Source organism: Stegastes partitus, unplaced genomic scaffold, assembly GCF_000690725.1.
Source record: "Stegastes partitus isolate 25-593 unplaced genomic scaffold, Stegastes_partitus-1.0.2 Scaffold196, whole genome shotgun sequence".
NCBI classification, from domain to species: Eukaryota; Metazoa; Chordata; class Actinopteri; family Pomacentridae; genus Stegastes; species Stegastes partitus.
Window position 1 is genome coordinate 333,774 of NW_007577927.1, and position 25,228 is coordinate 359,001.

At 43.9% G+C, this 25,228-nt stretch overlaps 1 protein-coding gene across 1 annotated transcript in view; it reads left to right on the forward strand.

Moving 5' to 3' along the window:
• Positions 1-4,342: 4,342 nt before the first annotated feature.
• mmp24 (matrix metallopeptidase 24) overlaps positions 4,343-25,228 on the forward strand; it is a 50,859-nt gene continuing 29,973 nt past the window's right edge. The window contains exons 1-2 of the mRNA XM_008280477.1: positions 4,343-4,477; positions 24,858-25,006. Coding sequence (XP_008278699.1) covers positions 4,343-4,477; positions 24,858-25,006 — 284 coding nt within the window. The remainder of the gene's footprint in view (positions 4,478-24,857; positions 25,007-25,228) is intronic.

Genomic DNA, 25,228 nt, shown 5'->3' on the forward strand with positions numbered 1-25,228 from the left:
TGTGTGTCTGTTGTCCGTGTAGCTGTAGCTGCTTTGTGTTGTTTTGTGGTCATATTGTGTCTTTTCGTTGGTGTTTTTTTGTTCTTCTTTGTGATCGTTTTGTGTCTCTTTGTGATTGTTTTACACCTTTGTGGTCCTTTTTTGTCAGTTAGTTTCTTTTCTGTTGTCGTTGTGTGTCTTTGTGGTCATTTTACACCACTTTGTGTTGTTTTGTGGTCATTCTGTGTGTCTTTGTCGCCTTTTTGTGTTTTGTCGTGGCAGTTTCGCACCTTTTTTTTTGTCAAGTCACATCTTCTCGGAGCTGTTTGGTTTGGTTTTGTAGTTTTTGTCCTTTTGTGTCAGTTTGATGTTGTTTAGTGTCTCTTTGTCGGTGTTTTTGTGTCTTTCTGTCCTTGTTCTGTGTCTCTTCCTGGTCAGTTTATGCCTCTTTCATGTGGCGCTGCGTCTCTTTGTGATTGTTTTACGTCTTTGTCGTCCTTTTCTTTTGTCGGTTTGTGTTCCTGTAATCATTTTCCATTTCTTTCATGTCGTTTTGTGTCTTTGTGGTCATTGTCTGTGTAGCTGTAGCTGCTTTGTGTAGTCTTTGTTGTCATTTTGTGCCTCTTTGTAGTGATTTCTCTCTTTTTGTCAGTTTGATGTTGTTTTGTGCCTCTTTGTGGCGGTTTTTCTATCTTTGCTGTCCTGTTATTGTCTCTTTTTTGTCAGTTTCTTTCTTCTTTGTTGTCTTTTTGTGTTTCTGTAATCATTTTCCATCTCGTTCGTGTTTTGTGAACTTCTGTTGTAACTGTGTGTGGCTTTGTTGTCGGGTCCTTTGTTATTTTGTGTCTGTTTTTGGAGTCACTTTTTTTGTTGTTTGAATGCTTGTGGTCGTTTTCCATCTCTCTGTCATTTTGCCTGTTTTTGTTGTCGTGTGTTGCTCATGTTTTGTGTTGTTTTTGTGTTGGTCTTTTGTTCTTTGTTTTGTTTTCCAGTTTTTGTCGTCATTTGTGTCTCTTTGTGTTTGTTTTGTGTCTCAGTCTCTGTGGCCAGTTTGTCACTTTCTGCCGTTTGGAGTCCCACCTTCTGTTGCAGGTCGTTTTCTGGTCGTTTTTTCGTTTTTCTTTCTCTGTTGTTACCAAATCAGTTCAGAAATGCGTCTCTGGAAACACCTGAGGACACCAGCTGCTGGATCTGTCCTCACTGTACTTTCATTCCAGCTCTGGCTCCATTTTTCCTTCATACCTGAGTGACAATAAATCAGGTCGTAAAGATTCTGCAGCAGCGCCTCCAGCGGCGGAGACGCGCTGCTGCAACAACATCCTCCTCCTCCTCCTCCTCCTCCTCTCCATCCTTCCGTCCCTCCTCCTCCTCAGTGGTACCGGACACACCGACCTGCCTCCGCGCTTTGTTGCAGCTCCGCATCCAGAGCGCACCGANACCAGCTATCCACCATGAAAACACAAACTCACCCTGAAGGTCTCATTTCTACTCCTCTAACATCTACAGAATAACGTGGACACTGAGAAACAGCAGACAGACGTCATGAACACTGAGAACTAAAGAAAAGCAGCAGGAAACAGCTGAAAACAAGTCCAGCTGACCTTCTGACCGTTCAGTCACCGTTAAGTTTGTCTCTGTGGCTGTTTGTTGCTGAATTAAACAAGACTTGGACTCATTCATTCTGTTGTTTTCTTCATTCAAACTTCTCTACATGTTGGATTCTCACAGTAACCCTCAACATTTAAACAGTTTCCTCTAAATCACGTGTCAGAGTCACTTTATGTGAGCAGCCAGAGCTGATGAAGCAGATGCTGAAAGTGGCTGGTGGTCATGTGACAGAAAACACTGACAGTTGTGTGACCAACATAAAACCACGACAGAAACTCATGCAGAAGTTCAAGAAAAGGTCTTTGTTTCACCTTGATCATCTTCACACAGTTAGAACTCTGCATTTTCTCTCACTTCTATGGAACACTGCATTTTCACGGTTCCTTTATTCCTGACAGCGTCTCCTGCTGCACTGACTGATAACTGAGGTCACTGATTGAAGCATTAAAGGGCTGATTCAACACAAAACACAGCTCAGAGTTCCTCCTTAATACTAACTTGTATATTTTAAACCTTTAATTCAAGGTGTCTGTGCTGTAATTGAAGATGGCTGCTCAGAGTTACATGATGGAAAACTGTCTAATTAGCATAATGAGGTGATTATCAGGTACAATAACAGTAGAATCATGTGGCCTTTGTAGTCACCAGTGACCATCAATAGATATCCACCACTGTGTAGAAAGTGGTCCAGTCTGCACCAGACTGTCCTAAAAGAGCCTTTAGACCACAGTTTCCAGTTTGTGAACCCTTTATTCTACTTGTCAAAATGCAGAACAGCAAGATTTGGTGGTTTTAGATCTGGACCAGGTCTCATGTTATCGACATGTGGAAACAAGCAGTGAAACCTTCCTCGTTTGCATTTTCACTAAATGAATAAAGTTGCCACAGATGAGAAAGTGTTTCAGACAGCATGAAGTCTTCACCTGCAACGTCTCACAGGGTTTGACATCATTAAAATGTGGATGAAAACAGAGAATCTGAGGCTCAGCGCTGGAAGTGAAGTTTCCCATAACTTTGCCCTTAACTTGAGGGTCGTGTGTCAGTTTGAACAGTGTTGTATGGAGACAGCTGCAGCTGCTCACTGTGACCACTGGAGGGCGCTGATCCTCAACCCTCATCTCTTCTCATTCTTCATTCTTCATTCTTGGCACTTCTACTTTAGTAACCGGATACTTTTTACCTTTACTCAGATGATTGGATCCTTTGGACTTTTACTTGAGTAACTGGATACTTGGCACTTTTTCCAAACAGTCTCAAAGTACAAAACCAGCCGAAAACCACAGAGGAAAGAGGAGCATAAGGAAAGCAACAGGCAGGTAAACATCAGGGGAATGAACAAGGTACTAAAACTAAAAACACAAACCAAACACAGACAAAGGAAGCAGGAAGCAGAACACAGATGCAGTGAACAGGCAGGTGATCCAGCAGGTTACAGACAGAAGATAAAACAGGACAAAATGTCAGAGAGCAAAGGAAGACGCAGGATTATTATCACAGAGAGAACTAATGTGGAGACGAGACACAGATGAGTCACAAGATGCAGGTGAACCAGGGCAGTCTAAAGAGGAAGTACAACAACGAGCAACACTCCAGGAAAGGTGATTTCAAAATAAAACAGGAAATAACTGAAAAAGGATGTAAAACCTGCACACAGACACACACACAGGCAGAAACAAGAAACACAGGAATGAATGAAAGAAAATAAAACTAGAAACCATAAACCAGGACAGACAGCAGAAGAGGAGGACCAGAAGTCAGGATGGGAATAAATGAAAGTGTCTGTGGGAGCCGTGAGGAGGTTTGTGCTCAGAATAACTCTTGATCCTGTGAACAGCCTGAAACTCAGTCCAACCAGTCACATTGCTGATGAAGGTGTGGCAGCAGCCTGAACACACTGATGAAGCAGCGTCGCTTCACTTTGTCTGATAGAAGTTTGACTTAGAGTGAAGCACAAAGCTGCTTTTCCACACAGGCCTGCTGTGGACAGAAGAGAGCTGACACTGATGAAGTTCATGGCTGAAAGCTCGGTAAGTGGACCTGTGATCGTTTCTTCCAGCTCCAGACAAGCAGCGACGTGTTTGGCTGTTTTGTTGAAGTGCTGGTGAATGTGTGACAGTTGGAGGTGTTTGCTGCTTTCACAAAGGAACAGGAGAACGTCCCTGTGAGTGTTGAATGACCGGAGGATGATTCATACGTTCATGTGGAAGCAGTGTTTCTCTGTTCTACGTGGTGGAGCTCATGTGAACTGCTGTGGAGTTTAGAACAAACATGTAGTCAGGAAACGGTGACTTTTGTACATGTTGGGGTCAGAAACTGCAGCGTCACACAAACGGAGCTCAGTGAAGAGTATCAGTTAGTTAGTTAGTTACCTGGTTAGTGGTCAGATGCTGTCCTGACCTGAGGAGACTCAGCTGACTTCAACAACAGGAGAGTCTGTCGGGATCACGGGAGGTTTGTGGAGCTGCATTTGTCTCAATATTATCTGTGAACAGAATGACAATCTGTGTGGAGATATGTGGCCTGTAAATACAGAACAGTTTCTGAAAATANGGGACGGACGCACCGAGCACCGGGACGGACCCACCGAGCACTGGGACGGACGCACCGAGCACCGGGACGGACTCACCGAGGATGCAGCGGGAGCTCGCGGGCCGTTTGCTCCGGTAAACGAGCAGCAGCAGGAGTCTGGAAATCACCGGCGGGAAGAAGCGGCGGCGGCGGCGGCGGCGGTGGGGGGGAACTCGGGGACGCGGCCATGGCGACGGGAGGCGGCGGGAGGCGGCGGAGGGCGGCGGGGCTCCCGGGACTGTGGTGCTGGAGGAGCTGCTACGTGCCGCTGCTGCTCTGGGTGGTGTCGGTGTGCGGGGAGGAGAAGACGTTCATCGTGGAGGTGAGTCCCGGAACCGAGCGGCGGCTCCGGCAGGCGCAGCCCGACGCGCGGCCGCTGAAGTCGGCTTCACGCTCAGCGGAGCGCCGCTGGCTGAGGGGAAAGTTAAGGGACTAAGAAGTGCAGGGAGTCTGCTGTGTGCGCGCTGTGACGGTGGAAAGCTGCGTTAGACATTTTAGATGGTCTGAAAACACTTTAAAATGCATAAAATCACGATTTCTCTGTTTGTTTGACATCGAACCAGATCCAGAACCACCAGGTAGAGCCAGCCACATCTGGACCAGATGGTCCTGCAGAGGCTGAGAAGTCTTTAAAGCACAGTGCTTGATTTGCAAAACCATAATTCTTTTTCTAAAATGCATATATATATGTATAGATATATATATTTCATTGTTGTTGGGGTTTTTTTTTGCATCTGGCCCACTTTAGACCAGATCCAGATCTAAACCCACCAGATGCTGATCAACACATCTGGACTAGATTGTCCTACTCAGACTGAAGAGTTTTTAAAACACAGTTTTTCATTAGCAAAGCTGTTGTTCTCGGTGTTACAATGCAACATAAATGGACATTTCCAGATCAACACCCACCAGGTACAGATCATAACATCTGGATTAGACTGAAGATCATTTAATCCACATCCACAGGCTCTGATTTGCAAAACCTTAATTCTGTTTGTGAAAGTGCAGAAATGAGGATGTGACTGCATGTGGACCACGTTAGACCAGATCCAGATCTAAACCCACCAGGTACAAATCGACAACATCTGGATTAGATTCTCATACGGAGGCTGAAGAGTCTTTGAAACACAATCTCTGATTTGCAAAACCGTTGTTCTCTGTGTTAAAATGCAAAATAAATGGATATCTCAGGTCATTAGGCCAGATCCAGACCTGCTCCGGTGGGTCCAGTCTGGACTGAACCATTTAAGTAACTTTTCTTTCCTGTTTGTGAGAACGCAGGAGGAGATATGTCATCTTTTATTTACCTGTAAATGAGTTCAGGTCCGGATTTAAAACCACTTTATGTATAAACAGTCAGATCTGGATTAAACGAAGGCTGAGAAGCTGAAGACTCTTTAAATCACTTCCTGATTTGATGTGTTTTAATGCTGTTGCTGACCAGATTAGACGAGGTGCAGATTGAAAACCATCACGTGTAATCTCTGGTTTTTTGCTTTTTCACAAATCGGCTGAAGGTTTCACGAATCATAAACTATATTTAAAGAGTTTTCTGCCTCTGTGGCACGATTCAGCCCAGATTTGGCCAGTTTGTAGTCTACCAGTTCTCATCTGGACCGGTGGATTCGAGATTCAGATAAAGACCCTGAATGTTTCTGGAAATGTTCCTTCATCACATTTTTACAAGTAAAATAAAGGTTTTTATAAAACAGAAATTGTTTTATAATGTAAACCTGGTTTAATGTGTCCAGATGCAAAAAACTGGAGCTTTCAGGAAAAAAAGTCTCAGAAAATATCAGGAAGTGTCAAAGTTTTAACTGTAAAGTTCATTAAAATGTGGAGAACGTCACCTTAAGTTTCCCTTAACTTTTCCCTTAAGTGCTGAGCTGGAAGCTGACTTCATCCTGAGCTCCATCAGAGGAGAGTCTGGGAGCTCAGGGGGAATATCAAGGCTGTGTGTGTGCACGTGTGCGTGTGCACGTGTGATTTTAAATCCACTGATAATGAAGGTAGTCCTCCTGCATCACTTTAAGGGATGTTTTCATGACAGTAAAACAGCCGACAGACGCAGGAAGCTGAAGTCTTTGTTTCCTGTTTGCTGTGTTCCCACACTGAGGTGCTTTAATTTGCTCATCAGGCTCATTAGTCGTTATTTCTGATTCTCTTTAGGCCCCAAACCTGCAGGATTCTGTTAAAGACGGTGAGAAAGCTGCAGATTGTTCTCTGCTGGGCTCATGTTCGGGATCTTTGTGTTGTCAGTAAATAACCATCAGCTGTTATCAGGCAGCTTTAAAGGGAACCTTTCATGTGCTGCTGCTGAACAAAGCGTCTCCAGACTCTGCCTCTCTGAGTCCAAATATAGCCTCCCCTCCATAATTTATGGAAATGGCAGCGAGCTGGAGCAGAGACGGAGGCAGGAGGTGCACGCTGATAAATCCAGAAATCCTCCTGCGCTGGATGAAGCGGCTCTTTGTCTGCTGCTGCTGCTGCTGCTGCAAACTTCTTTGTTGAACGTGGAGCTGCTGCTTGTTGTTGTTGTTGTTGTTGTTGTTGTTGTTGATGAGATGCAGCTTGTATCTGCAGGATTCCTGGTTGGGAGTCGTGAACCTGAGTGACTGGAGATCAGAGCTGCCGTTATTTAGTCGTGTTTGTGTTGCTGGTGACACTTTGATGCAGACAAAGGCAGCGCCTGCAGCGGCTGCCAGCAGCAGCCACAATCACAACCCCGCCGCCGCTGCCATTGTTGTTGTTGTCACGCTGATGCGCCGCTCGGATCCGACAGGGTTCGACTACAAAACGGTACAAATGAGGGGAATGAGCCGCCTGCAGGGCTGCAGCTGATGGTTCTTCTCATTATGGGTCAAAAAGCTGCCAAACAGCGTTGCACAACCAGAGTGACGTCTGCAGAGTCTTGTTTTGTCCAACAAAAGTCCAAAAATACCCGGTTCACGGTGATGCACGACGAAGGAAAGCAACAAAGCTTTCATCCTGAGACACTAGAATCTGCAAATATTTGTCATGTTGTCCTTCTTGTTGCTTGAAATCTTTGCTTTTAGTTCATTTATTTTCATCGTCACTTCACTGTTTGCTCATGAAACATCAGACAAGTGAGCGATCTCTCTACAGTCAGTAGAACATCTGAAAGCCAGCTGCCTTTATTCAGCATCTCAACTGAGCTTCTGTTGGTGCAGAAAACACAAAGCATTTGCATGAAAATATCTTATGAAAGGCTGGAAATATTCATGTTGAAGCTTGTTTTGTCCAAGAAACTGTCCTGAACTGAAAGAGACAAGTCCAAAGATATTCAGTTCACGGTGATGCACGACGAAGAAACGCAACAAAACCTCCAGATATTTGGACTTTAGTCCATATTTTATCCTCAAATCTTCATGTTTCGTGCTTCAACTAACAATTATTTTGTTTGTTCATAAATTGCAAAAGAAGTTGCCCAAAAATGTTGCACCGCTGGTCGTGACGTCTTCATGAATGTGTTCAACCGAATGTCCAAAAATATTCAAACATTCAAATCACAGAGATGCACGACAAAGAAAAGCAGCAAAGTGCTTCTTCTGACACTCTGAGATCTGCAGGTATTTGCATTTTTTCATCATTTTTTCTGGAAAAACTTTTTGGAAATAGTTGTCGTATATCTCGTTTGAATCCAGCTGTGATTCTGTCGATGCAGAAAACAGCTTTTGCATGAAAACGTCTTAAGAAAACCTGAAAATGTTCAGATTTAAGGAAGAGTTTAAGGCTGTTTGGTTGTTAACATGGAAAAAAACTGTTGTAGAGGTCAGAGTGACGTTCGACCAAAAGCCCCAAAACATTCACATATCCAGTTTAATGTAAAGACAAAGATCACATCTTGTGAAACCTGCAAATATTTGGTGTGTTTTCATTATTTTTGCTGGAAATCTTCACATCTGAGGCTGATTTTCTTCATCACTGATCAACTGCTTGTTTATAAAACGTCCAAAAGCATCCAGATGAAGAAAAGCAGCAAATCTTCTCCCCTCAGGCGATAAAATGTGCAAATATTGGACATTTGGATGCTCCCAATCAGAAGTCTTAAAAGAAGTAGGAAAGTACAAATATATAATAAAATATAAAGTATTAATATGAAAATAAAACNACAACAACCTGTAAACTCTCAGATATGGTATAGAAAATAAACACACACACACACACATACACACACACACACAGTGTTTTGTGTCTTTGTGGAAAGTGTTTCTTTAAACTTCCTGGAAACGCTGAATCGTCACGGTTTCGCTTACAGGGATCTGCCAGTCTTGAGTGAATCTCTAGTGAACCTCATATTCTGCTGTAATCACTTCTACAGTAATTCACTGTTTAGGTCAATCAAAGCTGGAACACTGTGAAGTCACAGTAAAATACCGGCGCCAGTATTTTACTGTGACTTTACAGGACAGTTGGTTGCAGTGCAGGATGATGGAAACCTGTGGATCGATCCCTCTGGGTTGGACCTGAGTTGCTGCTTCAGCTTCAGTTTCTCAGGATCTCGTTCACAGTGACGGAAAATGGAGCGTGAAATGGACGGATGGATCGGTGCCGTCGTGGTGCAGAGGGAGCTGAGCTGGAAGGTGAAGCTCTGGATTCATCTTGATTTATTGATCTAAACCTGATCTACGGTCACGACTCTGATTAGAGACCAAAGAAGGAGAAACAAGCAGCTGAAAGGTGTTTCCTCTGTCGGGTGTCTGGGCTCAGCCTCAGAGAGCAGCTGAGGAGCTCAGACATCTGGAGAGTCGCTGCTCCTTCAGCTGAGGAACTTCAACATCTTTCAGCGTGCAGGTTGTTGTTTCCTGTAGTGACGAGGATTTAGAAAACAGTAACAGATGACGGGGAGCAGAAAGCTGCGTGAAACATGAGGCAGGCTGATAGCAACAATCTACATCCAGTGAGAGCCCCAGGTAGACCCAGAACTCTCTGGAGGGATTACACGTCTCCTCTGGCCTGGAACACCTCAGGACCAACAGGAGCAGCTGGAAAACACTGCTGGAGAGAAGGATGTCTGGAATGACTTGCTGAGTCTGCTGCCACGGAGACCGACTCTGGATAAGAAGAAGAAGAAGATGGATGGAAGGTCCTGACTGTCGTCCTGCTGCCTCACACTCATCTGAAACCACCTCCGGTCCTGCTCAAGGTCTTGGTCTGATGAATCTAACAGAACCACTCAGTGTCCAGGCAGCTCCAGTAGCTCAACTGGTTGAGCAGGCGACCCATAAACAGGAGCTATAGTCCCGACTCAGCGGTCATGGGTTTGAGTCCGACCCATTTGCTGTATGTCCTTCCCCCACTCTTCTCCCCACGTTTCCTGTGTCTCTCTCTCCACTTTCCGCTATAATAAAGGCTAACAAACAAAGAGCCACTCTGTCCAAAGAGCAGAGAGGCAGTTCTGAGGCCTCCAAACTGAACACTGTCCCCCGACTGCTGCTTTGACTCCTGGAGTTAATCAGCTTCATAAAACGTGCAGGAGGAAGTTGAAGGAAGTTTGGTTATGAGCAGCTTTTGCCTTTAAAACAGAACCAGTGCTGCAGTTTTTCAAGGTGCTCGGCAGCTCAGCACCTTTGCTGACTTTGTGGGCAGCGACTGCAGCTTCAAGCAGCTCACTGAGTCTTTTGTTTGTCTGCCTTTGACCTGCTGAGTGATGCTCTGGATTATAGAGGAGGACCAGGAGTCAGGATGGGAGTAAATGAAAGTGTCTGTGGGAGCCGTGAGGAGGTTTGTGCTCAGAATAACTCTTGATCCTGTGAACGCAGCTCAGTCCAACCAGTCACACTACATTCTGTGATGGTGAAGTGATGAAGGTGCGGCAGCAGCCGGAACACACTGAGGGAGGGACACATAAAGATTTGATCAGGGACTGACATGTCTGCTGTGTAAATATGTAAATGTTGAGTGAGGACATCTTCTGACTTTGTGGCCAGCGACTGCAGCTTCAACCTTCTGAACCCTAAAACCTACTGCTGGGTTTGAAAGGCATCAGGTTGTTCTGGTCTATCTTTCTGATGGCACCATTTATCTGATCTGATGGTCCTTGAATGCATCATCAGTGATGCACAGTTAGATCAGGAAAATGAAGATTAATTAAGATTGAAATCATGATGTTTCATTAAGGTCACTTTATTCTACACGTCTCATTTAAAACTTCTCCAAAAACAAAGTGTTTGAAGCCGATCCTGTGAAAACGTCTGTCTCTCCATCACCACCTCCTCTTCTGCTTCTTTGTCTTCACAGCAGCTCACATCCAACCAGCACAAACACCACTGAGCTTCCAGAGAAACTCTTTAACACACATTAAATCCTGTGAGCAGCTCACTGTTTAACCCTCTGAACTCCAAGCAGCAGTTTCTGACTGTTTTTTACTCATATTTTTCTTCACTGAGGTTCATGTTTCTCTGCAACATAAAGTCCTGCAGGTCTGTGGAACCAGAACAACATGAAGAAGGAGAGAGAACTCAGAGATGTCTTCTGTCAGCAGGACTCAGAATGACAGACATGAGAAACAATGACAAATGTCTTTATTCATTTTACAAAAATATAAAATCAAACTCTACATGCTGCTCAGACTTTGCTGTTCCTGTGAGGACAAACTCTCATGTTCCAGCTCTGCTCTCCATGTTTCCTCCACAGATGAAGGCAGAACGTCTCTGGAGCTGATGTGGATTCAGCAGCATCAAGGTACCGTGATTGACTTTGGACTATTGCAGCAGCTGCCACTGCAGCCTCTGACTGGATATAGTGGACTTGGACAAAGAGAAACNGTGAGGATTAAGGTGTAGAGATGATGGATGGATGTTTATTCTGATTTTTTAATTCCGTGTGAAGACATCTGATGATTGTTCGTTTGTATGTTGATTAATCTGCTGATTAATTTATGGTTCTTTGCTGTAAAACCTCAGAAACGGTTTTATTTCTGACACGTCTTCGTCTTCGTCTCAGCGAGGCGTCGAGTTTCGCTCTGACTCACGTCCTCTGCTGTCTGTTGGTCTGTTTACGCAACAGGTCCGATTTGAGCCGCTTCAACCTTTCTGTGGAACATCTGAGCCGTGTGGGCTGCAGCTGCCCCCGGACCACCGTTATCGGTGATCGATCGATTCATTGATCGGCAGGTTGCAGATGCTGACAGCGAGGATCGATGAGCGTCTAAAGTCTTTATTAATGAGGTTAATAAATGCAGGTTTAAATCAGATGTTTTTACGGTTTCCGGCCGATAAATGTGGTGATTTTGGTCGTTTATTGACCAGATAAGAAGCCGTTCAGACCTGCTGTTGGCTTTCAGGGTTCTTTTGTGAAGCTTCATGTTTCTGAGCTGAATGAAAACATTCAGTGTGAAAGAGTTTCCAGTGAAGTAGAACGACTGAGTCGGTTTGTTCTGAGGAAGTGTTTCAGGCTGAAAACAGACTCAACCAGAGAAACAGGAACAAACCAGGAAGAAACCAGTGATGGAGCTATGGTCTGGTTGTTTAGGACCAAAAACTGAGTCGGGAAAAAGTCAAGCAAAACTCTGCTCATCTAGAACCAGCACCTAGAACCAACAGATAGAACCAGCACCTAGAACCAAAACCTAGAACCAACATCTCGAACCAACACCTAGAACCAGCACCTGGAACCTACACCTGGAACCAACACCGAGAACCAACATGTAGAACCAGCATCTAGAACCAACACCTAGAACCAACATCTAGAACCAACACCTAGACCCAACATCTAGAACCAGCACCTATAACTAGTATCTAGAACCAACACCTAGAACCAACATGTAGAACCAACATCTAGAACCTGTGGACTCCAGGTTCTGGTTCCTACCAATGATCCACATCAACATTTAGTTTAAACATCTAAAACCAGAACCTTGTCTGGTCCACCTTCACCACATCAGGTTCTACTGATGTTAGAACCTCAACAGGTGGTGAAATGTGACCAGAGACTGGGTTCTAGTAGAACCATGGATCCATTCATAGACAGACACTGACAGGAACCTTCTGGACCAGCACCAGCCTGGTTGGAACATTTTCCACTTTTAAAAGGTGGACAGAATCTGAGCAGCGCAGCAACATGTTTCCTGAATTCTGTCGGTTTTCTTGTTACACTTGTTGGAAATGAACCGATTTGTAGATCTGCTGAAGGCCAGGAGGCCCAGTGGACCAGTGGAAGCGCTGGAATCGTGCCTGTGCTGAAGTGAAATCTCTTGTTTTGGAAGCCGAGGACGACAACAACAGGAAATAATTCAAGGTGGTGATGATGAAAATGGCCGACGGGCGACGAGAAAGCGTTGTGACGATGTCCGAGGCCCGTTTCCCGCCCTCCCTCTGCTGGTTTCTGTCCGCTTCCTGCAGCTCTGGAGGGATTCGACTCCCCAGAGGTTCGCATTACACCTGAGATCTGGGCTAAATGAGCTGCTTTGGACTAAATGAGCTGATTTGGACTAAACGAGCTGCTTTGGGCTAACGAGCTGATTTGGACTAAACGAGCTGCTTTGGGCTAAACGAGCTGCTTTGGGCTAAACAAGCTGCTTTGGGCTAACGAGCTGTGTTTTCATGGAGGCGGCTGTGAATGGTTTCCGCCTGCGAACATCTCGGCTCTCTGACTGACAGCCTCCTCGTCCTCCCTCGTCTTCCTGGCTGCACATTTTCTCACCATTGTCTTCGTCGGCCGCCAACGCTGTCGCTCGGTGCAGCTGTGAAGGCGAGGATCTGGTCTGATGAGGCTATTGTTCTGTTTGGACGTCTGAGGAGCAGCAGAGACTCAGACGAACTCAGTCAACCCGCTCGCTTCAGTAATTTACAGCTTTTCAAACCAGGCATTCAGATGATGCATCAGCGCCTGATGTGCTGAAGCAGCTGCAGACTTCACTCTCCGAGCTTCTGGTCCTCATTTGGAGGTCAGATGGACTTCACAGCCTTCTGGAGGTCACCAACCTTCATCCTTTGATCTGGTCGATGCTCTTCTTTGTGAAACAGCTGCAGGAACGTTCTAGAGAGTTGCTTTGCGTCCAGCTGGCTTTTGTTGGACCACCATCACCTTTAGGTTCAGTCCAGCTCATTTTAGATGCTTCCTGAGTTGTTCTGATCTTGAGCCAAGTCCGTCTGCGCTGCAGATGAAAAGCCTTCACCATCCTGACAGAGAGAGACTTCTCCTTCATGGCTTTGGTTAGTTCAGTCTGTGGTTGTCTTTGCTGTCAGAGTGAAAGCAGGCATCTGCAAAGTGAGGTCAGGTAATGAAAACATCTGAACAGTGAAAGGATGGTTTGGTTGAACACTTTCTATAATTTACACTTTTTCATGCATCAATCAACAAAACGATTTCTCCTTTTCTACAATAAAAACCAGCTGTTCTGAATAAATGGATGGAACCAGACACGAGTCGATACGAGGAGCTGATTTTGTTTCCTTTTAGCTCCTTAAATACGCTGATAAACTGATAAACTGATCAGCTGATAAACTGAGCGGCTGATTTATCAGTTGATTGAACACTTGAGTCTCAACCTTCAGAGAAAACTCAAAATGTTTTTCATTTACAGTCCACATGTGAACTTATATCAAGTCTAGAACGATTTTTTAATCAGTTTTGGGGGAAGAAAAACTCCCAGAAACGTTTCCTAACTCACGTGGCTGCTCCTGCATCAGACTGGAAACACATGCAGAGCCTTCCGTCACCAACGACGTGGAGTTTAAAACGATTCTGACTTCGTATTGAATTCATAAACGCTGTGAACAGAGCTGCTTCCGTCTGCTCGTCCACCAAATCTGCATTGATCTGCTGGTTCATCTGTTCATCCATCTGTCCATCAGTCCGACGCCGAGCTGCTGCTGGACTTTTAAACACGCTGTGCATTATTATTATTATTATTGTTGTTGTTGTTGTTGTTGTTGTTGTTGTTTATACATGTGCCAGGACGTACAGAATTACAGAATAATCTCCGCAATTTCTATACTTACTTTTTACGGTCGTTTATTTGGTTGTTTCTTTTATTCTTGCGCTGCATCTCCTGCATATTTGCACCGTCTCTGCTGCTGGGACAGCCTTAGAAAAGCCTCATCTTGTCTGTATCATAAACTATAACCAGCTGTTGGTTTGTCTTTTATGTGAGTTAGCTCAAACAAAGCCTGGATTTGTTAAACCTGCGTCATAGTTCAGCCGTCTGCTCCTGCTGTTTGGATACCTTCACCTTTCCTGCAGCTCAGTTTGTCTGAGAAGTTTTATAGTTTTTACGAAGGAAACTTTATGATCTGCGGTCTAATGATCACGTCTGTCCGTTCATTGATCGCTGAGCCGCTGTTTGTTTGACGGATGGATGTAATTGGACACTGCAGACGTGATGTCATCGCTCAGTCCCACCTGGGCGTCTGCAAAGAGGGCTTCGAGTTACGTGGACCAAAGACTGTGTTCGACCCGAAGGCGTCTGAAGTCCGTCCAGATACGAGCTGAATGTCTTCAGGTTAATTACAGTTCCCCTTCAAACCTCCTCACCACAAACCAATCGTAGTTTTTAAAGTGTGACACCTTTAAATAAAATCAAAAACTGTGTTATAAAAGTGAAAATCCTAAAATATGTTTACAGTGCAACATAAATATGCTTCATGATCCTGGTTTTACTCTTTGTCTCACTTCTGTTTAAGGTGTCGTAACAATGTTCTACCTTCTGGGACTACACTTCCCATGATGCCTTGGTGCATGTAAACAGGAAATATTATGTTGCCATGACGGCCGCTAACGACCGTTTATTGTCTATAGAATAATAGAACAGAAAAGTTTTATTTAACACTGAGGGGAAATTCGGTTGTTCCAGCAGAGAGTAAAGTTCCCACAAATACGGATAAATAAGCAGAAATAAACAATAAGAAAATATAAACTGTGAATCAACAGCTCAACAGTTTGACTGGTAAAAATCCTGGAAAAAAAAGAATATTTAGTGGTGTTGATCCGGACTGATGTAGGGTTTCTTTTTAAATGGTTGTTGGAGACAGAAAACCTTCATTATTTTACCTTTATGTTCTTTGATGAGGACGTGTTTGTCTTTAGGGTCCTGATGGATAGAAACAGATTGTCTGTGGTGACCCACAGATGTGGAGACGGTTCACTAGTTCAGCCAAAGTTGTCGTCAGTCTGAGGTCCTGGTTGTCGTTTTGAGTTTCTTTGGAGTCGTTTTGCATTTTTCTGTTTGCTTGTTGCTCTTTGTTGTCATTTTCACTTTTGTTGTTGTTGTTTTGAGTTTCCTTGTTGTTATTTTGTGTTTTTTTGTTTTCATTATAAATTTGTTTGTTGCTGTTTGTGGCCCTTTGTTGTTGTTTTGTGTTCATTTGTTGTCATTTACAGTTTCTTTGTTCCTGTTTTACGTCTCTTTGTTGTTTTTGACTGGCTTTGTTGTTATTTTGTTTCTTGTTGTTGGTTTGAGTCTCTTTGTTGCCGTTTTTGTCTCTTTGTGGTCGTTTTGCATTTGTTTGACGTTATTGTGACTCTTTGGGTTTGTTTGTGTGTCTGTTACTATTTTCAATCTGTTGCTTTTTTTAGTTTCATTATAATCTTTCATTGATAACCCAATAAGCACTAATTTCGTCAAGACAAAAATAAGGCTGACGTTTTGGGAGGTTTCGCTCGACTCGACCGGTTTAGCGATAAAAGTTGACGATGTGTTTTAAGCTCTGGTCCTGGTGGTGTCTGAGATAAAGTGGAATACATGTTGCTGTTGGAGGGAGGACGAGGACGGCAGCCAGACATGGAAGACGCTGTTTGTTTGTCGGACGCTGACGTCAGCGTGCGATGAAAGTTGAGACGTATTGAATGTGGGCCACTCGGGGGAGCTGCTGATGTAAAGTGAACACAGCGTGGAAGCAGCTGCAAGTAAGTGGAAGTAAGAGGCAGACACACCCTGGAAACACTGGAAACACTGGAAACGTAACGTTTGGTGGCAGGGAGGTGTGCATTAGATCTGATCTGTTGTGTTCCTGATTAAAACGTTGCATCTCAGCTGATTCCAGCTTCGAGTGAATGAAGATGAACGCTGATTCCAGCTTCAGAAATTTGTCACTTTTCTTTATATGATCGTAAAGTCAATATACTGAGAGGTTCTTTGTGCTGTTTGTCAAAGAAAACAACATTTCTTTGTCCCTTTTAAGACATTTTATAACTAAACAATCATCGATTTATCATGACAATAAGAGAGATGAAAAAGTCCCGTCAGTTTGAGGTAATCTCGTGTCTTCGTTGCTGTTCTGTGTCTTTAGTTCTTCTTTTGTGTCTCTGATGACGTTCTGAGTCTCTACATGAATGTCTTCTGTGTTTTTTTGGGGTGATTTTTGTCTTTTTTGTTGCTGATGTTTTTGTCATTTTGTCTCTTTCCTGTTGTTTTGTGTCTTTTTGCTCATGAGNATCACTTTCTTTGATTTCTCCAGTGCATTCAACACCATCCAGGCAGGCTGCAGTTTGTCCGTCTTGGAGCTGCCCTGTCTGATGTGGTGGTTACTGACATAGGAGCCCTACAGGGCACTGTGCTCTCTCCATTCCTGTTCACCCTGTACACCTCAGACTTTCAGTACAGCTGTGAGTTGGTCCACTTCCAGAAGTTCTCTGACGACTCTGCAGTGGTTGGGTGTTTACGTGGTGGACGGGATGAGGAGTACAGAGCGCTGCTGAGTGACTTTGTGGAGTGGTCTGGGAGGAACCATCTGCTCCTGAATGTGGCCAAGACCAGGGAGATGGTGATCGACTTCAGGAAGAAGAGGACGGCCACAAAGCCCCTGAACATCCTGGGAGAGGACATTAAAGCGGTGGAGGACTACAGGTACCTGGGCGTCCACATTGACAGCAGACTAAACTGGAAGATCAACACCGAGGCTGTATACAAGAAGGGGATGAGCAGACTCTACTTCCTGAGGAAGCTGAGATCCTTCAGCGTGTGCAGCAAGATGTTGGACATTTTTTATTAGTCAGTTGTTGCCAGTGTTCTCTGCTGTAGTCTGCTGGGGAGGCAGCATCGGAGCCACCAACAGACTGAACAAACTGATCAGGAAGGCTGGCTCCGTTACCGGCTGCAAACCGAACACCATGGAAGCGGTGGTGGAGGGGAGGACTCTGAACAAGCTGTTATCTATTCTGGATAACCCCGACCACCCTCTCCACCCCCTTCTGGACAGGCAGCGGAGCTCCTTCTCTAACAGACTGATTCAGCTCCGCTGCCACAAGGACCGGTACAGGAAATCATTCCTGCCCAGAGCAATAACCCTGAACAACACCTCACCTCTGTCTGGCAGAGAGCGTTCTCAGCTCTCTGCTCTGTAAAATCTTTTGTCTTTGCACTGTTTTTTCAATTTGCACATTTTGTACAGTTGTTTTATTTTATTTTAATTTCACTTTATTTTTATTTTTCATTTTTAAATAGTATTTAACTTTAGCCCTTTTCTGTTGTGATTGGTGTTTTTTCTTTGCTGCTGCTGTATCACAGTAATTTCCCAGGCCTGTGATAAATGAAGTATTTTTCTATTCTATTTCTATTCTATTCTTCTTCAGCTCATATCTGACCTCGTGTTTCTTTTCAGTTCACATTCAAAGCAGGCAGCAGCTCAGGATGAGTTCAGACTTTATTTGACTGTCAGTGATTTAAATCAAGTCTAAAAGGTGGAAACAGTGAAAGCTGTTGATCCACTTTGTCAGAGTTCAAGGTGACGTCTTCAAATGTCTGCTTTTGTTCCAGCAACAGTCCAGAACCACAAANTGTCTTTTTTGTTGCTGATGTTGTCATTTTGTCTCTTTCCTGTTGTTTTGTGTCTTTTTGCTCGTTTGTGTTTGTTTTATTCTCTTTATTCCTGTTTATTTTCTCTTCGTGGTGGTTTGAGATCCATGTGAGTCTTTTTACATCTTGTTATTTTCAACGTCTTTGTTGCGGTTTTGCGCCAAATATTTGATTGGAAGTAAATTAGCAGCACCTGATGCTTCTCAGCTGATGAGCAGATTTGAGTAAATGATGGAAGGTGACAGAACAAACGCTGAGTCCATCTTCAGAAATGTGAGAATTTGTCACTTTTCTTTGTCTTATATGAACATAGACTGAATATTTTACGTTTTTTCCGGTTGTTTGCAGAGAAAACTGCACTTCTTTGTCTTTTTAAGCCACTTTATAGCCAATCAACATTGATTAATCATGACAATAAGAGACAGGTTAGATAGTATAACGTTTGTGGCCTGAGTGAAGCCGAGGAAGCAGACTAAAGCCAGATTCTGTTCCGGCCCGGTTATCGGAGCCGCTTGCTGTTTGGACGGGAGGCGGCTGCACCCGTTGCACTCAAGCTGAGACGGTAAATAGTTTATCAGGAGGAGACGAGGTCTATTTTTATCGCAGCAGACAGACGGAGGAGACACGCTGGCAGGCTGACGCACAGGTTGAGGCTTCGGGGAGCGACGGCCAATCAGGCGCGGAGACGGACGGCCGGGCAGCCAATCAGGCGGCCCGACGGGCAGGTGGACACAGATGCAAACAGACAGCCTGAAACGAACCTTCCTGCTGCAAGGAGGCGAAAATCAGCCCGATGCACTTCAACACGGTGGACAGCGATGTTGTTAGAAGGTGGAGCAGCAGCAGCAGCAAGCAGCTAGCCTCTGGTCGCCTTGTGTGTCTGTTGGTTGTTGTTGTGTCTCTTTTCTTTGTCGTTGTGTCTCTTTGTTGTCGTTTTGCATTTGTTTTAGGTCTCTTAGTTTCTAAGTTCATATGACCTCTCCTTGTTGTTTTATTTTTTTAAGTTTCTGTTTCTTGTTTGGTCTCTTTTTGTCTCTCTTTGTTGTTGTTGTTGTGTCTCTTTGTTGTCGTTGTGTCTCTTTGTTGTGTCTCTTTGTTGTTGTCGTTGTGTCTCTTGCCTGTGTTGCCCTTTTCATTGTCGTTCTGCTCACACTGTGTATCATTGTGTTCCCGTTCTAGTTGTTTTTTGTTATTGTTTCTTTTAATAATTTGAGGCGTGTCCTCCCGACAGAGGACCAGGGCAACTCTTTACAACGAACTTGCCCAAAATGGGCTAAAAACAAACCAAGGAAGCTGTTAGAAGTGAAACCATTTGTCATGTGGTTGCCTTTAATATTCATCCCAAACGTGTTCAGGCTAGAAGCCTGTTGTTGTTGTTGTTGTTGTTGTCTTTCAGTGAAATCAGCGATTCAACACGTCTGTTTGTATAAATGAGAGAAGAACTCGTCTGTGTTCACACTCTGACTGAAACCAAGCTGAGGATGTGTGACAGTTCGGAGCTTTACCCTGAAAACATTTAGCTGTTTCATAATTAGCTCTGGAAGTGAAACGTGAGTCACCTCCCATAACAGGACACATCAGACCTTTTCTAACGGGATGTCATCATCGAGTTAAGCTCAGGGTGACTCAGCTCAAAGCCACGATTGACCCCTGAATAATCGCTGACGCCGCTTCGGGCTGCAGAAATTCAAATTCCAGCTGCATTTGGTTGTGATCTGTGTTCTGCTGTGTGATGTTCGGAGGCCTGCGGGAGGTTTGTGAAGCTCAGGTTGTTCGCTGCCTCCCACCAGCAGCGTCAAGTCGGGCTGCAGCGGTGCAAGTAAAACCTGATTTAAAGCATTAAAGTGCTGTTAAATATTTAAATTAAAGCACTTTTGCTGCTGTTGTTTCTGTGTTGCACCCTTCTGGGTTCTTTATTTGCTCTGATATTTATGTGTTTGTTGTCTGCGGTACAGAAGCTTCCTTATTCTCCCGTTTCTTTCTCGTATTAAACATTAATGCAGAGAAACTGAACTGCGGTGGGAAGCTGTCGTCTGTGACGTTTGGGGTAATAATCCAGCCCATCCTGGGCACATTTGTTAGAATGTCAGCGACACATTAAATCCAAACTTTAAAGACCTTTAATAGCAGTAACAGCAGGGAGTCCTGCATTTACACACAGAGGCTGTAAAACAGACTCATCATAGCAGAGAACTGGTAAAAGATGATTTGATTTGAGATCAAAACACGACAGTGACGCTCCAGTAGAGACTGATGTACACTTTTATTATTAACATGAACAAATGCAGTTACTTTATACAACATTTAATGTAAAAGTAAGCCAACAGATGAATGTGAGTGGAAATAAAACTCTAATGTTCAAAGCAGTGATGGCATCAGGTTTACAGGTTTTCCTTTGGAGAACGCCTTCAGTTGATGTTTCTTAGTCGGCTTTCTGTCCTCGGGCTTCGTTTGAGACTGAAAATCTGCTCACTGACTCGGTTCCTCTCTTTGATATGAGCTGGTTGACTAATACGTGCATTTTTGTTTTAAAAGAAGTTGTGGGACTGTCATGTGAAGACTTGCTGAACTCGTTTCAGATTGAGAACTCCAGGGTTGTGTTCCATTGTTCATGCTACTGTCCTGTATCGTACGCCAGCAATAGATTTGGTTCTTTGCAGTATATCAGAATGCTAACATACCAGGAAGTCCAACCAAGTATACCAAGTATATAACCAAGCAATGACAAGTATAAATATTCACACTACTTAATTAAATACATGGTTGCAAGATTTTTAAAAAAACAAACAACAAAAATTAAATAAATGTATTGATTTGAAATGTACACTTCCCTCATTTCACAGTAAAACAGGAAAATGTCAGACAATTATGTTATAAAGATTTAAAAGTATTTAACTAAGAATACTGCTTTGACAATATTTAAAATGTATTTCTTATATGATTCGAATCTTGCTACATGAAATAAAGCAGTTGTTTCTGATGCTACATTCTTAATTGGTGCATGGCATTCATCTATGCAACCACATCAACCAAAGATGAGTAAAGAAAACGAACTTTATCGGTGGAGTATTTGTAGAATGGTTTTCCAAGTGCATACAAATATGATAAGAGGAGGAAATTGTTATGACAGAAGTCAAATATACAACACATGAGATTAAACAAGATACAACACATTACCGAAAATTGAAAAAAAAGTTAAGCTAAGGTGAGACAAGAATAGAAACGTATAAGTAACACTACAATGCTTCTGAAATAGTCCAGTAATATTACACATGACAATGAAGTACACCTGAAAAAGTAAACGATGCACGTAATTGGCTCCACATGCTATACATATTTAACTACACGAAGCAAATTCTGTAAAAACACAAAAAATCTCAGTTTTTCAGCAGTTAGGACAAAAATTCCCGTTTCACTGAACAGCAGTGTTTATAGAAAGCAGAGAGAAAACCAGCACGGAAACTGGCTGAAAATGTAAACAGTTAGCATCAGTTGACTTTGTGTTTACATGTACAGGTCCATTGCCGACTACGACGGTCCTGTTTGACAGGTCCACATCCGCCAGGGTCGCAGGTCCCCTGTTGTAGTTCTATTATGAAAACAGACCCTAAAAGAAAATCCATCCATCATCTCTACACCTTAACCCTCACCAGGGTCATTAGGGGGCGGAGCATATCCCAGCTGACTCAGGGTGAAGGCAGGTTCACCTGGACAGGCAACCAGTCTATCACAGGGCTACACTTAGAGACAGACAACCAAGCACACTCACATTCACACCTACGGACAATTTAGAATCACCAATTAACCTCAGCATGTTTCTGGACTGTGGGAGGAAGCCGGAGAACCCGGAGAGAACCCACGCTGCACGGGGAGAACATGGAGACTCCACTCAGAAAGATCCCGGGTGTCCTCACCGGGACGCCAACCGGCGACCACGGCCACGGTGCTAACCACTGCTCCACCCTGCAGCCCTATGTCATTTAATTTTTGGCTCTTTAAAGCCACCAGGGCCGCTGGTCCCCTGTTGGCAGCATAGGTAGGCGAGCCCTTCTTGGCTTGGTAGACATGTAGGTGTGTGAGTGTCCAGCTGCTGCCGGCTCAAAGGAAACAGTTTGAAGTAAATAATTCACCAGCTGCTATTATACAACGATTACTACAGTGCCATCCAACCTCTGAACACACTTACACACACACCAGCACACTGACTGATGCCCGGTTGAGTCCTCGGAGGCGCCGCTGCTCAGAGCGCTCGTGAGGACGGACTGGAGGCTCTCATGAGGACGTTGGAAGCTTCAGACTTTGTTTCTTGGCTCAGGTTGACATCAGGTCGACTCCAAGCTGCAGGTTTCACATTTGTCCTCACGGCTGGCTCGTGTTTTACTGCAACATGAAGTCCAGCACTTCTGTAGAGACAGAACAACCATGAAGGAGGACAGAGAATAGATACGATGACTCAAATCATTACAAGTTTCTTTATTTATCACACAAATGTTTTTAACATCTGGATTTTCCAAGTGCATACAGAAATGTTTCTCAACTCGCTATAATATGAGATTAAATGCAGATAACAGAAAAACAACAAGATATAACACATGACTGAAAATTAAAAATAACAAAAAGTAAGCTAAAATAAGCCTGGAATAGAACACTGGTCACACTGGTGATGATTCTGAGGTGGTGTCGTCATCGGACACATGAAGATGTAAATAATGGAGGTTACCTGGGGCTAAGCACATTCAACCATTTACATATTTAATGAGCTTCCACACTAGTTTTCTCTCTACGTTGTGTACACACCGCCTGCAGTTCAGCCGAGAAGTGGATGTGGTCACATGACTGCTGAAAAAGAAAAGAAGAAAAGAACTTGCTTTGCGTAAACACGTGATTTTTGTAGAAGTATTTATGTGGAAGATGAAGTGATTCTGATGGAGAAGTTTGTCGATGGAACCAAACGTCCTAAATGACACGTTTGAGGACGGCTGGGAGAACTGATGTTGGTCCTGGTTTTGTGGTTTCTGGCTGCTAAATGTTATCTGATGATTTATGAAAAGATTCTTTAGATGTTTGTCTGTCGGCTGGGTTGTGATTTCAGACTTTTTTTTCATAAGTTTTCTGTTGATCCAACGGATTTAACTAAAACATCGATCATAGACCATAAACCATAAACCATAAACCACAGACCATAAAGTCCCGTAATGTGCTGACGGCTTGTCCGGATGGTTCTGAGTCGTGTCGCTCCTCTGGATAAATGAAGCCTGTTTGTCGTTTTAAATTCGACAGATGCAGGGAACTCATTGGGAAGAAGTTCTGGTGTGTTCTGCTTCACCGACTGTGGATGAAGCAGAAGAAGACGAGATGTTTAGCTTCGGTGTCACTCGTTGATCCCAGAGCAGCTCTGAGTCGGACCGTCAGCAGGCGGTTTCCGGGCTGCGCCTCGTGTTCACGTTTACACTCTGGATTAAAGGCAGATCAGAACCAGAGGCTCTGGATCACAAAGAGAAACACGAGTGAGCCGAAACAACCATCAGCTGCTCCGAACAACGTGAGCACACAGGAGGCGCAAACAGAGTCGATGGAAGCGTCTCATAGAGTCTTCTGTCCAAACACACAGAGACTCAGACGTTAAGACACAGAAGCAGCAAATGTTGTGGTTCAGTTTTTGCTTTTCATTGGTTTGAATATTGTCCTTTAGCCGTATAAATAACTGGTGATTAATTTACGATTGACGTGTTTTTATAGCATGAAAGGCGTCCTGCTGATATAACGCAGTCACAACGTAAAAGGTTAACTTAGCAACTCGTTAAATGCTTTATTCTCAATAAACATCTTTGTTTCTGGTGAATGTTTTCTCTGTGGTGGTGGAATTAAGGACAAGATGCAAAAATAAAATCACAATATAGATTTTTATTTTTTTTTTAAGTGTTTTGTGATGTCAGTAAATTAGATTTTCTATTAATAATGTTGGTTTTCTTTCATAGTTTTGATTTTAATCGTTCTATCTTAAGTCAAAACTGAAATTATCTCAAAATGTTAATTTTCTTCTCATAATTCAGGCTTTGTGTCCGTTAAGTCGGACTTACTACGTCAGTATCTTATTAGTTCAGAATGTTTTTTTAAGAATTCATTTTTCTGTGTCCAAATATTTACTTTTTAAAATAAATCTTAGCTTCGCGTTGATCTAATATGTTGATAAACTGTGTCAGTTAAAAACAGCTCATCTCAACACATTTCGGGTTTGTTTTGGGTTTTATCTCATGAGTCTGACCTGAAGTCAGCATCCTGAGAAGTGATCCGACCGTTCTGATTTATTGAATATAGATTCAGACATCATGTAGGTTTATGTCTCATCGTTTGGACTTCTGGATCTGTGTCATAACAAACATGTTTTATTTCATTGTGATGGGTTTTCGTCTTATTTCTAATTTTTCTGGTGGAAGCGTGTTTCTGTTGAGTCCTGGTTCTGAGTTTTGTGGCAGACGTCCACGTGGTCGCTGTTCTGTTCTAGTCGAGCTGAGAGAAGCGGCTTCGCTCTGAATTATTGAAGAGCTGCTGTGGACTCGGCCTTCCCGTCCTCACCCTCCTCACCCTCCTCCCCGTCCTCCCCGTCCTCACCCTCCTCCCCGTCCTCACCCTCCTCACCCTCCTCACCCCTCAAGTTCAAGTTTTTCACGTCTCTTTGTAGTTTTTAGCGTCTGTCTGTAGTTTTTAGCGTCTCTTTGTATTCGTCAGTTTTTGTAGTTTTCGGAGTCGTTGTGGGTTTTACTCTCTGTTTGCTGTGGTTCTGGTTCTGATGTGTTCGTGTTCAGTTTTCTGGTTGTTGTTCTGATGCTGTAGTCGTCAGACGTGGATCTCTGTTGAAGGTGGACGAGGACAGAAGTCCACCAGGAGCAGGTTTCTGCTGGGTCGCCCTGTAACCAAGTCTTCCTCTCCTCCTCCTCCTCCTCAGACGTGGCTGAAGAACTACGGCTACCTGCTTCCTCATGACGTCCGCACGTCGGACCTGCGGCAGGAGAAGGCCATGCAGTCGGCCGTGGCGGCCATGCAGCGCTTCTACGGCATCCCAGTGACCGGAGTCCTGGACCAGACCACCATCGAGTGAGTCACCGACACAGAACCGGGAGTACCAGTACACAGAACCATTAGTACACATACACAGAACCATTAATACAAGTACACAGAACCAGGTGTAAAAGTACACAGAACCATTAGTACAAGTACACAGAACTGGTAGTACAAGTACACAGAACTGGTAGTACAAGTACACAGTATTGTGTAGTTGTGTTGTGTATTTGTGGGTTTGTAGTGTCCTCTGAGGTT